This window comes from Limulus polyphemus, unplaced genomic scaffold (genome assembly GCF_000517525.1).
Source record: "Limulus polyphemus unplaced genomic scaffold, Limulus_polyphemus-2.1.2 Scaffold313, whole genome shotgun sequence".
Classification (NCBI taxonomy): domain Eukaryota; kingdom Metazoa; phylum Arthropoda; class Merostomata; order Xiphosura; family Limulidae; genus Limulus; species Limulus polyphemus.
The window spans coordinates 525,412-539,342 of NW_013665923.1; the positions used below are offsets into that span (position 1 = coordinate 525,412).

Genomic DNA, 13,931 nt, shown 5'->3' on the forward strand with positions numbered 1-13,931 from the left:
ACCAAATTTAAAATTACCTATTGCAACAATTAAAAGAATCTGTTAAGATCCACATCATACTTTAGAAAATATTCAACCATGATACATTACTATTGTTCTAGGATCTGCAGAAACCCCTATCTCGGTACCAAATTTAAAATTACCTATTGCAACAATTAAAATAATCTGTTAAGATCCACATCATACTTTAGAAAATATGCAACCATGATACAATACTCTTGTTGTAAGAATCTACTAAAACTAAGCAAACCGTAACGTACACAAGAATCACGCGTATATTAAGTTTTTTTTTTTTTACGAGGACTTAATGTAAACCAAACATGCCACGTTTAATCTAATAATACAACTGTAAGTCATTACGGTTATCACAGGAGCTGTTCTAGTTTATATATGTAAGAAACCATTGCAATTTCTGAGATGACCCATCGTGGGCACGCTTCTGTTATTGTGCGCATAACTATTTAGTATCCTGGTGCTTTACAATTTTACGAACATTGTTTTCACTTGATACACATTGAAGTTCATTTAATACCATAAATCTTTTGTTGTTTTTGGAACACTGAACATGCCGATTAATTTCACTTCGGGACTTGTGACAGAATGAACACTGTAGTGACTCTTGTCAGAACGAACAACAATACGAAAAACAACAACTTAAGTATAAGAGTCCTCGAATTTAGTAGACCGTGGAAAATTTAATAAACTAAGGCAATGTAATGTTTATATGTGCTGTAACTTAGGCACCCGTGTTCACGTCTCTTTCTACAAACGTGTTGACTTTCATCTTCTTTGGTGAATATCGCCCTGAAGGAACTATTTATAGAAGAATTGCACAAATCCATATCTATTTATGCACGCAGATAATCTCTAATGATATCGCATACATGTTTTTTTTTTTTAAGTTTATTTGTCCTTTAAGCGCTAGACGGCGCTTTTTCGTAACGGCAAAGAAGATATGCAAACACGGAGAGTATTTAGTTTCACTGAACATATATTCTTGGGAAATGGGCAAACAGCCCAAGGCAATGCGAACCGAGCACCACTACTAACAGCTTGTGCTAATAATTGCCTACTGTACTCCAGTAAATAGGTTTTCATTTTATCATGGTAACGCTTTCTATATACCGAAGCTTCACTTATCAGTTGTGAAGAAAATTGAATAAGCATACTTTCTCGATGAGAAAGGCATTTCTTCTATAACATAATGAACTCAGCTCCTTTTAAATCTGTATGATACGAGAAAATGAGATTTTGTGAAGCTATACGATAGCAATAAACAAGTAGACTGACAGACAGACAAATAGATAGTCGGAGTGCATAGCCGTATCTCATACTGAGTAGAATACATAAACTTCATAAAATTAAAATTCAGATGTACATAACAGTACTAATTTCGTTGTTCTTTCGGCATGCGTATACTGAGATAATTGTCATAACACTACCTGATTTGTAAATGACACAACATTATATGTAGTTGTATTATCTTAATAGCATATTTTGTTGAAATTATCACAACAGCAACTTTGATAGTGAGCATCATAATGACATTTTTAGTTGTTCGAATATACATTGAAAATCTGAACATCGAAATTTCTTCACAAAAATCGTCCAGATTTTCATATTTTTAGTCATTTCGGGCAATTCAGTTCTAACCAAGTGTCAGAGTTAATATGAGTTCCCATAAGTGTGAAATTTGCACATCTTAAAAAGGTGCCAGTGTTAGCATAACTTAACACAAATATTTTACTCACATCTTAAACAAGTACTAGTGTTAGCATGAGTTCACACGCATATGAGTTTTACTATACTGTCTTAAGCAGATGCTAATGGTGGCGTGAGTTCTCACGAATGTGAGGTTTATAACTTGTTTATTGCCGTTTTTAATCCAAAACTACTTTATTATTCGTAAGAAAGATACAGATTGTGTTTCGACTACAGAGTGTTACAATGAGCCATCTAACAAACAAACTTTCAGCTCTTGGTGTGTTATAAAAGTAACAGTTAATCCCGATATTTGTTAAAAGTAGCCACGTAGGCGGTGAGTGATGCTAAATGGTTAATCTCCTTCTGATCAGCAGTTCTAAATTAGGAATGTCTATGATTTATTCATGAGGTCTCTGAACTATCCGCTTAGGCTATGTGTCGCATAAGGTGTGGTTCAGGTTTAGGCTATGTGTCGCATAAGGTGTGGTTCAGGTTGATAATACTAAATACCTTGTCACCTCTGTGTACCGATTATATCAACTGAAGAAATTACCGCGATGAAACTTGCAAATTAAAATTACTGTTAGTGCTTTTTACGAAGTCTAATAGGGTAAATAAATTACAAGGGCATTCATAGACAAAATAAACTGTTTTTGTCAAAACCTTGCCACTAGAGAGCACGCATTCTAATTTACAAAGAAACTAAACCTACTGTGATTGTTTCGAAATAAATAAATTAGAGACTGAGTCTCATATGTTTGTTTTAATACTGAGTTAAAATAGCGAAATAAAACGATTTATAACAGTCTCTATCCAAACTGTTATGATCAATACTTTTCATTGGTAAGTACTTTTCAAGTAAGTACATATAATTTACATTTTATCATTCAAATAAATATATAATTAGAATCAGTTCCACAACCTTCATAAAATTCTGATTGCCCAATAATTGTTAACTAAGCTTTCATTAACCAGGTGATATTTTACATACAATTTTATAAGTTCTTACCAAATCCTTTACACAAAAATGTAACCGTAATATCGATGCACATACGAAGTATGAGATTCACTTACAGGTAGCTGCTGGTGAGTACAGGGATAACGGCATATGCATGGGAGGCGGCCGTGACGGACCGACGGTGCCAGCAGAAATGGAGAGCGGACAATGATAACAGAACATACCGAACAGAAGAGATAAGTCGATCGCTTTCACGGAGTGGTGAAACAAATCTGTGAAAGATTTTTAGATTAGTTAAATAAACAAGTATAAACATACATTTGTTATTAATGAACAAATTTATAAACAAGTATAAACATACATTTGTTATTAATGAACAAATTTATAAACAAGTATAAATATACATTTGTTATTAATGAACAAATTTATAAACAAGTATAAACATACATTTGTTATTAATGAACAAATTTACAAACAAGTATAAATATACATTTGTTATTAATGAACAAATTTATAAACAAGTATAAACATACATTTGTTACTAATGAACAAATTTAACTGAAATTTACAAGCATTTCTATGTATTTTTGGAAAACTTATTTCTTATAATTGACCCAAGGAGACAGCGTATTTGAGGTTTAAGGAGTTTTACAGTGCTCTATTTCAAGTTATTTACAAAACACTCGAAATACTAGAGATAAAATAACGTATTTCCTACAAAATGAGCATTTGTAAGGATTGATACAAAAGTTATGACGCAATAGTAACGCGTCCCCTCCCTCCCAGGAGACCGGAAACATTCATCTCAATGTGCTTTCAATAACTGGGGATCATAGAACAGATAGGAGAATGAAATATTTCACCGCGTTTTGTTTACAATAACTGGAGATTATAGAACAGATAGGAGAATGAAATATTTCACCGCGTTTTGTTTACAGTAACTGTGGAACAGACAGGAGACAAGAAATTCCATAGGTTTGTGGCTACAATAACTGGAGATTATAGAACAGATAGGAGAATGAAATATTTCACCGCGTTTTGTTTACAGTAACTGTGGAACAGACAGGGGACTAGAAATTCCATAGGTTTGTGGCTACAATAACTGGAGATTATAGAACAGATAGGAGAATGAAATATTTCACCGCGTTTTGTTTACAGTAACTGTGGAACAGACAGGAGACAAGAAATTCCATAGGTTTGTGGCTACAATAACTGGAGATTATAGAACAGATAGGAGAATGAAATATTTCACCGCGTTTTGTTTACAGTAACTGTGGAACAGACAGGAGACTAGAAATTCTATAGGTTTGTGGCTACAATAACTGGAGATCATAGAACAGATAGGGGAGTAAAATCTTTCACCGCGTTTTGTTTACAGTAACTGTGGAACAGACAGGAGACAAGAAATTCCTTAGGTTTGTGGCTACAATAACTGGAGATTATAGAACAGATAGAAGAATGAAAGATTTCACCGCGTTTTGTTTACAGCAACTGTGGAACAGACAGGAGACTAGAAATTCAATAGATCTGTGGCTAAAATGACTGGAGATTATAGTACAGATAGAAGACTAGAAACGTCCATCGCTTTGTTTCTTTGTAACTAATTGATGTGTAAGATATAGTTTTCACAAGTTGACCACAGTATCCAAACTTTTTAGATATTATAAAAATCAATGTAGCTTCTCTAATGAGATAAATATAATATTTTGGGGACAATAAACATAATATATCTCCAGTTACAAGAAACCCGTATTTTTGCTACAGACCTGCGACCTGAGATCTAAAACGTGTCTTGTTTAAAACAAATAGTTGTACAATTTAAATGATTTGTATGAATATACTACATAAATTACGAAATTTATCTATATATTATTGTATAGATATGTAAAACACGGAATTGAATTTAAATTTATAGACAGTAGAAAATAACTGAAATAAGCGTGTGTGTAGCTATGTAATTATTGAGAAACACATAGAAATTTAATGTAAGTTATTAGTAGGACTAGTGAATTTCAATGTCTTAATTTTATGATTGTCGAAGAGATTTTTTTTTAATCCACGGATTAGGTTGGTCATTTCGTTGTATTCGTTTTTTACGTACAGTGTATTAAGATAAAAAGATAAGAAAAAACAAACAAAAAAATAGAATTTCTTGAAGCTTCAAGGCAGCCATATCTGTCAAGCACAAAGGTAAGTAAACATAGCTTATGTTTTAGTGTCTCGTTAGCGTATAGTTTCCTCACGTTACGAGCTTACAAGCGAACGTAACCTACTTCCGTGTATTTGGTTATCTTAATATAGATATCTGCAAGGAAGGTAAAGCGACATAGTTTGATCCGAATTAAGTTAAGTGACAAAGTTTGTTTCAATGGAAGTAAAGCGATATAAGATTGTTCCAAAGGAAGCAAAGAGCAGTTTTATTTTCCCATAGAAACTGAAAGTTTATTTCAAAGGAAGAAAAGCGCACATTGTTTCAAACGAATTAAAGTGACATATTTTGTTTCAAAGAAAGTTGTCACTTAAATTCTTTAGGGTCAAGCTATGTGTCTCACTTTACTTCCTTTAGAACAAACTATGTCACTTAAATTCTTTAGGATCAAGCTATGTGTCTCACTTTACTTCCTTTAGAACAAACTATGTCACTTAAATTGTTTAGGATCAAGCTATGTGTCTCATTTTACTTCCTTTAGAACAAACTATGTCACTTAAATTGTTTAGGATCAAGCTATGTGTCTCACTTTACTTCCTTTAGAACAAACTATGTCACTTAAATTGTTTAGGATCAAGCTATGTGTCTCACTTTACTTTCTTTAGAACAAACTATGTCACTTAAATTGTTTAGGATCAAGCTATGTGTCTCACTTTACTTCCTTTAGAACAAACTATGTCACTTTTAGTTTGTTCCAAAGAAAGTAAAGTGAGACACATAGCTTGATCCTAAACAATTTAAGTGACATAGTTTGTTCCAAAAAAAGTGAAGTGAGACACATAGCTTGATCCTAAAGAATTGAAGTGACATAGTTTGTTCCAAAGAAAGTAAAGTGAGACACATAGCTTGACCCTAAAGAATTTAAGTGACATAGTTTGTTTCAAAGAAAGTAAAGTGAGACACATAACTTGATCCTAAACAATTTAAGTGACATAGTTTGTTCCAAAAAAAGTAAAGTGAGACACATAGCTTGATCCTAAAGAATTTAAGTAACATAGTTTGTTCTAAAGAAGGTAAAGTGAGACACATAGCTTGATATATATAAAGTGATATATATATAGCTTGAACCTAAAAAATTTAAGTGACGTAGTTTGTTCCAAAGACAATAAAGTGATATATATATATATATATATAGCTTGAACCTAAAGAATTTAAGTGACATAGTTTGTTCTAAAGGAAGTAAGCGATATGCCAGAGATGTAAAGAGACACTATTTGTTCCAAAGAAAGTAAGCGATGGGCCAGAGACGTAAAGAGACATTATTTGTTCTAAAGGAAATAAGCGACAGGCCAGAGACGTAAAGAGACATTATTTGTTTCAAAGGAAGTAAGCGACATGTTTCTTTCGTGAGAATCATTTAAAATTAACACCAGTCATGTAGGTAACTTCAATGCGATTAAAATTTAACACACACATACACAAATTTAAGTTTCTATCTGCCTAGATGCTGAAATCTCTTTCAACTCAAAGTCAATTATGAAATTTCGTAAAATTGATTATCGTATTTCAATTTCACTTTTTTGTTGCTCTAATAATAATATGAGATTTATCGAGTTGCTCAAACTTCTCCAATAATTCTTTTCTTTAATTGCACAATTTCTGTTGAATAGAAAAACAATGAAGCAGAATATATAATACTTATACATCAATGCATTTGAAGACTTCTAAAATACGTTATATAAAAAAATAATAGTTTCAACGGAATCTTTGGGTGTTGTGAAACATCCTGACAGATCAACTTTGATATTGAGGAAAACGCCATATATTCAGCATCATAGTTAAAAGTAAAGTTAAAAAGTTATTACACTCTCTTCTTAGAGGAAAACCGTAGAGGGACAGTAGAGAAAGGCATTATTAAAATTATTAGTTGTCTTATTGCAATCCTCCATTAAAAGTCATATATGAATGCAAGTCTTTATTGTGGATATCAATATTGTAAAGCATTCTTCAACCACTATTGTAAATATCAGTAATCTTGTTTTTTAATGAAATTGCAGAAAATAATTTTTTTGTCATTTAATTACACATTCCTAAAAACCGGTTTCAAGACTAAATATTTTCAAATATGAAAAACATATTCTATGCTTAGTTTTTTATTATCTCACGAACAAACTCCAAATGCACCTTATTATTGCAAAAGAAAAAATTGGCAAATATCTTTAGACAAACATTCATGAAGTATTTTCTTGTGAAATTATGTAAGACATTATTTAACTCAGAAAACACACACATACATTAATTTAAACGTTTCAAAGTGTTATCACTTGGATTTTTTTTCTGATTATTAGTTTTTGTAATAGCAGAGTGATGAAAGAATACATGTAAAAATCATAAATATCTCATGTCTAACAAAAAAATAGAATTATTACACTTGACGATGCTCTAACGCAGAAATGTGTGCACATAGCATAAATATAATTTTGGCTGTAATATTTCAACTACTATTGACTAGTGTTATTCATTTTACCTATTAATAGTTATATTTTGCATTGCTAGCTAAGTTTATGAAATTAGGACTATTTTGTTTGTTTGTTTATATTGTTGTTAGTTATACAATGGGCTAACTGTGTTATGCCCACCGCAGGTATCGACACCCGATATTTAGAGATATAAGACATCAGTCATGCCGCTGAGCTATTGGGAGGCAATTAGGACAAATCCAAGTCTCTTACGTTGGCTGGATCTCGTAATATGTCATTGGGTTTATGTTTAAAAGCATCCTTATATCAAAGATACTCATCTGATGATGATTCATTGCATCCTTATCATTAAAAGTTTCAGTTTTCGGCTGTATTGATTCATTACACCAGGTGCGTATAGTATGTTTCATATACATTATTCTTTCTATTAATTTTAGTCTTGAGCTATATTCTTAGCTTGCTTTTGATCAGAAGTTATTTAAAAAGTTAAATATAAAGTAGATGGTGTATTATCCCAAACCATTTTACTGTAGCATTTTCAAAGGAATGAAAAAACTTAAAAGCTTTTCCATCGCAATCTCAAATGCACTGTTTCTACTGAAAACCCTTTACTGGTCAGTCAAAAATCTCTGTACTCCCAGATGAACTTTCATCCCTCTTACTACACTTCAAAATTATCCACACTCTCGGCGTGTAGTCTCCCCCTTTTCACTACCTGTCAGAAATAATTACACTCTCAGTGTTCAGTTCCACCCTCTTACCACCTGTCAAAAATAAGTACATTCTCAGTGTTTGGTTTCCTTCCTCTTACAATCTGTAAAAAATCTCTACACTTTCAGTGTACAGTTTCTTTCTCTTACTAATTTTCAAAAATCTCTACCCTCTCGGTGTTCAGTTTCCTTCCTTTTACCATCTGTCAAAAATCTCTACACTCACAGTGCAGTTTAATCACACTTTCTACCTTTCAAAAATCTCTACATTTTCAGGCTAGCAGTTTCATCACGCTAGCTACCCGTCAAATTTTTCTACATACTCAGTGCGAAGTTTCATCACACTTGTTACCCATTAAAAACCGCTAAACTCTCATGGTGCAGTTTCATCACACTTGCTACTCGTCAAAAATCTCTACATACTCAGTGTGCAGTTTCATCATACTTGTTACGCGTCAAAAATCTCTACACTTTCGGTGTGCAGTTTCATCAGTCGTGTTGCCCGTCAAAAATCTCTACACTTTCAGTGTGCAGTTTCATCAGACTTCTTGCCCGTCAGAAATCTCTACTCTCTCAGTGTGCAGTTTCATCACACTTCTTACCCATCAAAAATCTACTCTATCAGTGTGCAGTTTCGTTACACTTGTTACCCATAAAAAATCTCTACACTTTCAGTGTGCAATTTAATCAGACTTGTTGCCCGTCAAAAATCTCTACTCTCTCGGTGTGCAGTTTCATCACACTTCTTACCCATCAAAAATCTCTACTCTATCAGTGTGCAGTTTCGTTACACTTGTTACCCATCACAAATATCTACACTTTCAGTGTGCAGTTTCATCACATTTGTTACCCATAATAACCCGATACACTCTCATGGTGCAGTTTCATTACATTTGTTACTAGTAAAAAATCTCTACATTCTCAGTGTGCAGTTTCATCACACTTTCTACCCGTCAAAAATCTTTACGCTCTCAGAGTGCAGTTTCATCACACTTGCTATCCGTCCAAAATCTCTACACTCTTAGAGTGCAGTAACATCACACTTGTTACCCATTAAAATTCTCTACACTTTTAGTTTGCAGTTTCATCACACTTGTTACCCGTCAAATATCTCTACACTTTTAGTGTGCAGTTTCATCACACTTGTTACCCGTCAAAAATCTTTACACCCTCTGTGTGCAGTTTCTTCACAATTTCTAACCGTCAAAAATCTCTACATTCTCAGTGTGCAGTTTCATAACACTTGATACCCGTCAAAAATCTCTACTCTCTCAGTTTGCAGTTTATTACACTTGCTACCCGTCAAAAATCTCCACGCTCTCAGTGTGCAGTAACATCACACTTGTTACCCATCAAAATTTTCTACATCCTCAGTGTGCAGTAATATCACACATGATACCCATCAAAATGCTCTACATTCTCAGTGTGCAGTTTCACCACACTTTCTACCCGTCGAAAATCTCTACTCTCTCAGTGTGCAGTTTCATCACACTTGTTACCCGTGAAAAATCTCTACACTCTCAGTGTGCAGTTTCATTACATTCTCTAGCCGAAAAGACAGAGGTGGAGCTTTTGACTTATGAAAGAAATGGTTTAATAATATTAGTGTGTATATATACCTTATCCTTTAATGACTTTATAAAATTATCTGCTGACAATATCTTTCTAGAAAACCAAATGTGCTCTCAGACGGTTTACGTTAACGTCTCGTGAATGGTAGGCGGCATTTCGTGATACATTAAAGCTGTGTTAAGAAAGCAATTCTGCAGGCGTTGTGCAGACTTTGAGTCACCGTTATGTTAATTACGTATTAGCGACACTATACGTAATTCTGAAACTCTTCGTAATATTGGTAGTGTTTTATAAGCCAACATGTTTATCGAGTTTGTTTATGTGCACGTGATCTCATTGAATGTTATAATATGTCTGAAAACACACACACTCTTTTTTTCTTTTTAACTTGTTAATGAGCAATAGTCCATTTCTAAGCTGCAAGTCAGCGGAAATCGCGATACACTAGTAAACATTTGTAACGAAAGAATTAAAGACACAAGCGTTACCTGTGAACTCGAGAATGAGGATTCCTGCATAAATATTAAATACTTAACACTGCATAAATATTTAAGGTATATACTTGAAATACTGAATAGAAAATGTACCAGAATGAAGCTGCACATGAAGTATAATAACATTGAAACTGACGAAGATAATCACCATGGTGGTCACTAAACTTTTTACTGGTAATTTATAATCAACTTGCTGTTTACTCTCGGCTCAAAATAATAATAACGTTATAGACTTACCCTTTTATACACTTATACAATAATATTAAAACTAAATTAAAGTAAACACGATATATAAAATTAATGTGAGCATATTTGCTTTAAGTAGAAGACGCGATTTTAATGCGTTGCGTTGAAACTTTGAGGAGCATTAGAACACTCACAGATGTTTCGTTTTAATTAACGAATGCTTCTTTTTTTTGTAGATTTTTTCTAATCGTCGTTCTTGATCTTAATAAACTAAAGTAGCATTTCATTAAACATCTTTCACAAAATACAAGTAATCAGTGAAATCAGAAAGCTGAAGGAAAGCTCGTTAGAATTTTAAGCTAAAAGTTTATCCCATAAACGAGTATTAAGGAAATCTGAACTAAGTACATGTTATCCACGTCGCTATCAAGCGTACTTTAGAACTAAAGATATTCAATACTTATACTCGTATTTACTAAACATTAATAGTCAAGTTAATGAGTTTACGCTAAGATCAAAAATTTAAGGCCTTGCCGTTTTTAAACCCAAGTTACCAGGGCCTTATCTAAGCGATCTGAAAATAAATTATAGAAGAACTCGAGTAAACGTTTATGTCTTACTAACAGGATTGTCCGAAAACGTGCACGCGGGCCATAAAATCCTTTTCGTACGTTTAAAGATTGGCTTACATCGACTCGGCTCCGTTGGAGTTAGCAAATGTTAAAGCAACACGTTTTATGTACGTGATTTAGTGGTACACAGCACTTATGAATACAACTGTGCAAGGTTGTTAAACGATTATCACCCCCCTTAATAATGCAACAAATATATTGTACCTAGCGGGTGGTCGATGACGGGGCCTAGCTTTCCCGCTACCAAGCTTCCGATTCGGAAGTGGAAGCATACGATAGTGGTAGATTTTCTTCCTAAATACTACTTCAAAACGCATTGTGTACGGCACGCACAAGCTTGTTACAGCCAGTACATTCTTCTTCGTTGTTATTTCCTCTTCCGTAATTCATAAGCAGAATTCATCATGTTAATAACCAGACTATTCAATAGATGTACATTGCCAACATGCACGTGCTTCAAACATAACCCCGCCTGCCTCTCCGTTAAAGGGGCACGCTTCCTGTATTCATATCGCATGGAGAACTGGCCCACCAGTAATGGAACACACTAGCTTCATAGAGAGTGTGGCTAATCAGGTCTGAAAGTGGCAAGTGATCCTCGCTCTCTGTTAATTTTGGTATCAGCAAGAAAGTGGCAACGTCTTGTTTTTTTATTTATTTACGTCTTGCTGTTAGTTATTTACAAATTACACGATTTAATAAAACAATGTGCAATTGATTGCGAATGTTGGAAGGACGTGGAATGTTCAGTTTGTTATATATTAATGTTTCGATTTTTAAATAATCAACTAAGAATACTGTTTATCATAAATTTTAAGACAAAAATAGCTATATCGAACAACATATGGCATTGCCTGTGAGTTTAAACACTGCTGTTAGCTGCTAGCTTTTACATAATAGTTACCTGTTAGATTATATATATAAATGTTTTCTGTTACATTTCACACAGTTGTTACCTGTCAGATTATATATATAACTGTTTTCTGTTACATTTCACACAGTGTTTACCTGTCAGATTATATATATAATTGTTTACTGTTACATTTCACACAGCTGTTACCTGTCAGATTATATATATAATTGTTTACTGTTACATTTCACACAGCTGTTAACTGTCAGATTATATATATAACTGTTTTATGTTACATTTCACACAGCTGTTACCTGTCAGATTATGTCAAACGCTATCTACTATATAATACATAATAACTAGTTATTATGTCATTAACATATACAAGCGTCATCTGTGACATTTAATACAGCTGCTAAGTACTAGGTTATATACATAATTATTTCTTGCTACTCTATACATTGGAGTTATCTGCTAGCCTGTGACAAGCGTTATATTTATTAGACTCAACACAATAGTTAAGTGTTAAATAATATAGAAGTGCTATTTGTTGCATTTTATACAATAGTTACCGGTTAAACTATGTCAAACATTATTAGTTAAATTACACAATCGCTATCTGTTAGAGTAAACACAACAGATACTTATCAAACTGCATATAGCTATTATTTGTCAGATTATATACAATTGTTATATGTTAGATCATGCACACTCGCATCTGGTAATTCCTTACCATCATTATCTATTGGATTATACACAATTTTTATGTCACATCATAGGCAGGCTTTATCGGTTAGACTATAGCAAACCTTATTTGTTGGATTAAACACAACGTTAATATTAAATTATACACAATTTTTATGTTACATCATAGGCATGCTTTATCGGTTAGACTATAGCAAATCTTATTTTTGGATTAAACACAACGTTAATATTAAATTATACACAATTTTTATGTTACATCATAGGCATGCTTTATCGGTTAGACTATAGCAAATCTTATTTTTTGGATTAAACACAACGTTAATTTTAAATTATACACATTTGTTAATTTGTGTAGATTATATACAATCAGTCAGAAAAAATGGTATTCTTGTTAACTTGTGTAGATTATATACAATCGTAATCTCTGTTAGTATAAACATAATAGTTATTTGTTACGTTATAGACAATCTTGATACTAAATTATACAGAAGCTTAATGTTAGAAGATACCAAATTGTTTGTTTGTAAAAGTTATATATAATAGCTATCTGTTAGATAGTACACTACTGGTACTGATTATAGTATAAACATTACTTTTCTTCTTGACTAGACATAACCCTCACCTTACTTTAGATTATAATTAAGCGATTTATGTTACACACATCAACCATTCCAATAAGTTAATCATCAGTATAGTATTTACATAATTAATACAAACCTTTTCACAAAATTATACAGATATGTATATATATATAAGATCTAATAGCCACAGAATAAAATGTTTATTGAAAATCTTTCGAAATTATAATTTTACCAAAACGAACGAATATAAAAACATCCAGAGTACTTGTTTCGTCCTCTGAAACCATAGCACTTAGTAAAATCCTAAGTTTATATATCTTCACCAGAATATATATAGACTAAAACATGTTTTGCGCAGAAAATATTATGTTCAAGTCAAAACGATGACTAATACAAAAATTTAAATAGCGCTTGTTTATTAGGTATTTAATTTTTATTTGAAAAGTCGCTAAGTATATATGTATTTCATATAAGTTTTCTATGAGCACTCATAGTGCGTGTGGGTATTTAAAATTAAAAGTTTTAAAACTTAGCACTGAAAAGTTTACAATCAGAACTTACCCTAAAAGGATTACAGCAATCAAATTCCGTTTGTTTCACCTTCTGAAAGTGCTTCCTTCAAGAGGCCAAGACCGCCCTGGTTACTTCTAGACCGTCGTGATTCCCGAACTGCACTCAGCTGTTTGATTCTATCTCCATGGCCATGTTGATGTAACTCAGGAGGCGGACAATCCAAGCATTTGACGTCATTCGAAATGTTACAATGATTGGTTAGCATTTCGGAAGGCGGTATTCCACAGACAAATCAATTACTCCATTGCTCGGTAGATTTACAATACGGTAGTGAGTTTAAGGTTTAGCTTGACCGAGTAACAGGAGTCCACGGAGCAAAAGATGAAGACAAACTATC

At 33.0% G+C, this 13,931-nt stretch overlaps 1 protein-coding gene across 1 annotated transcript in view; it reads right to left on the bottom strand.

The window, feature by feature from the left end:
• Positions 1–13,680, bottom strand: part of LOC111085287 (dorsal root ganglia homeobox protein-like) — a 50,171-nt gene extending 36,491 nt beyond the window's left edge. Inside the window, exons 1-2 of the mRNA XM_022383154.1 lie at positions 13,583–13,680; positions 2,779–2,934 (exon numbers count right to left, since the gene is read on the bottom strand). Coding sequence (XP_022238862.1) covers positions 2,779–2,884 — 106 coding nt within the window. The 5' untranslated portion in view covers positions 2,885–2,934; positions 13,583–13,680. The remainder of the gene's footprint in view (positions 1–2,778; positions 2,935–13,582) is intronic.
• Positions 13,681–13,931: the final 251 nt, after the last annotated feature.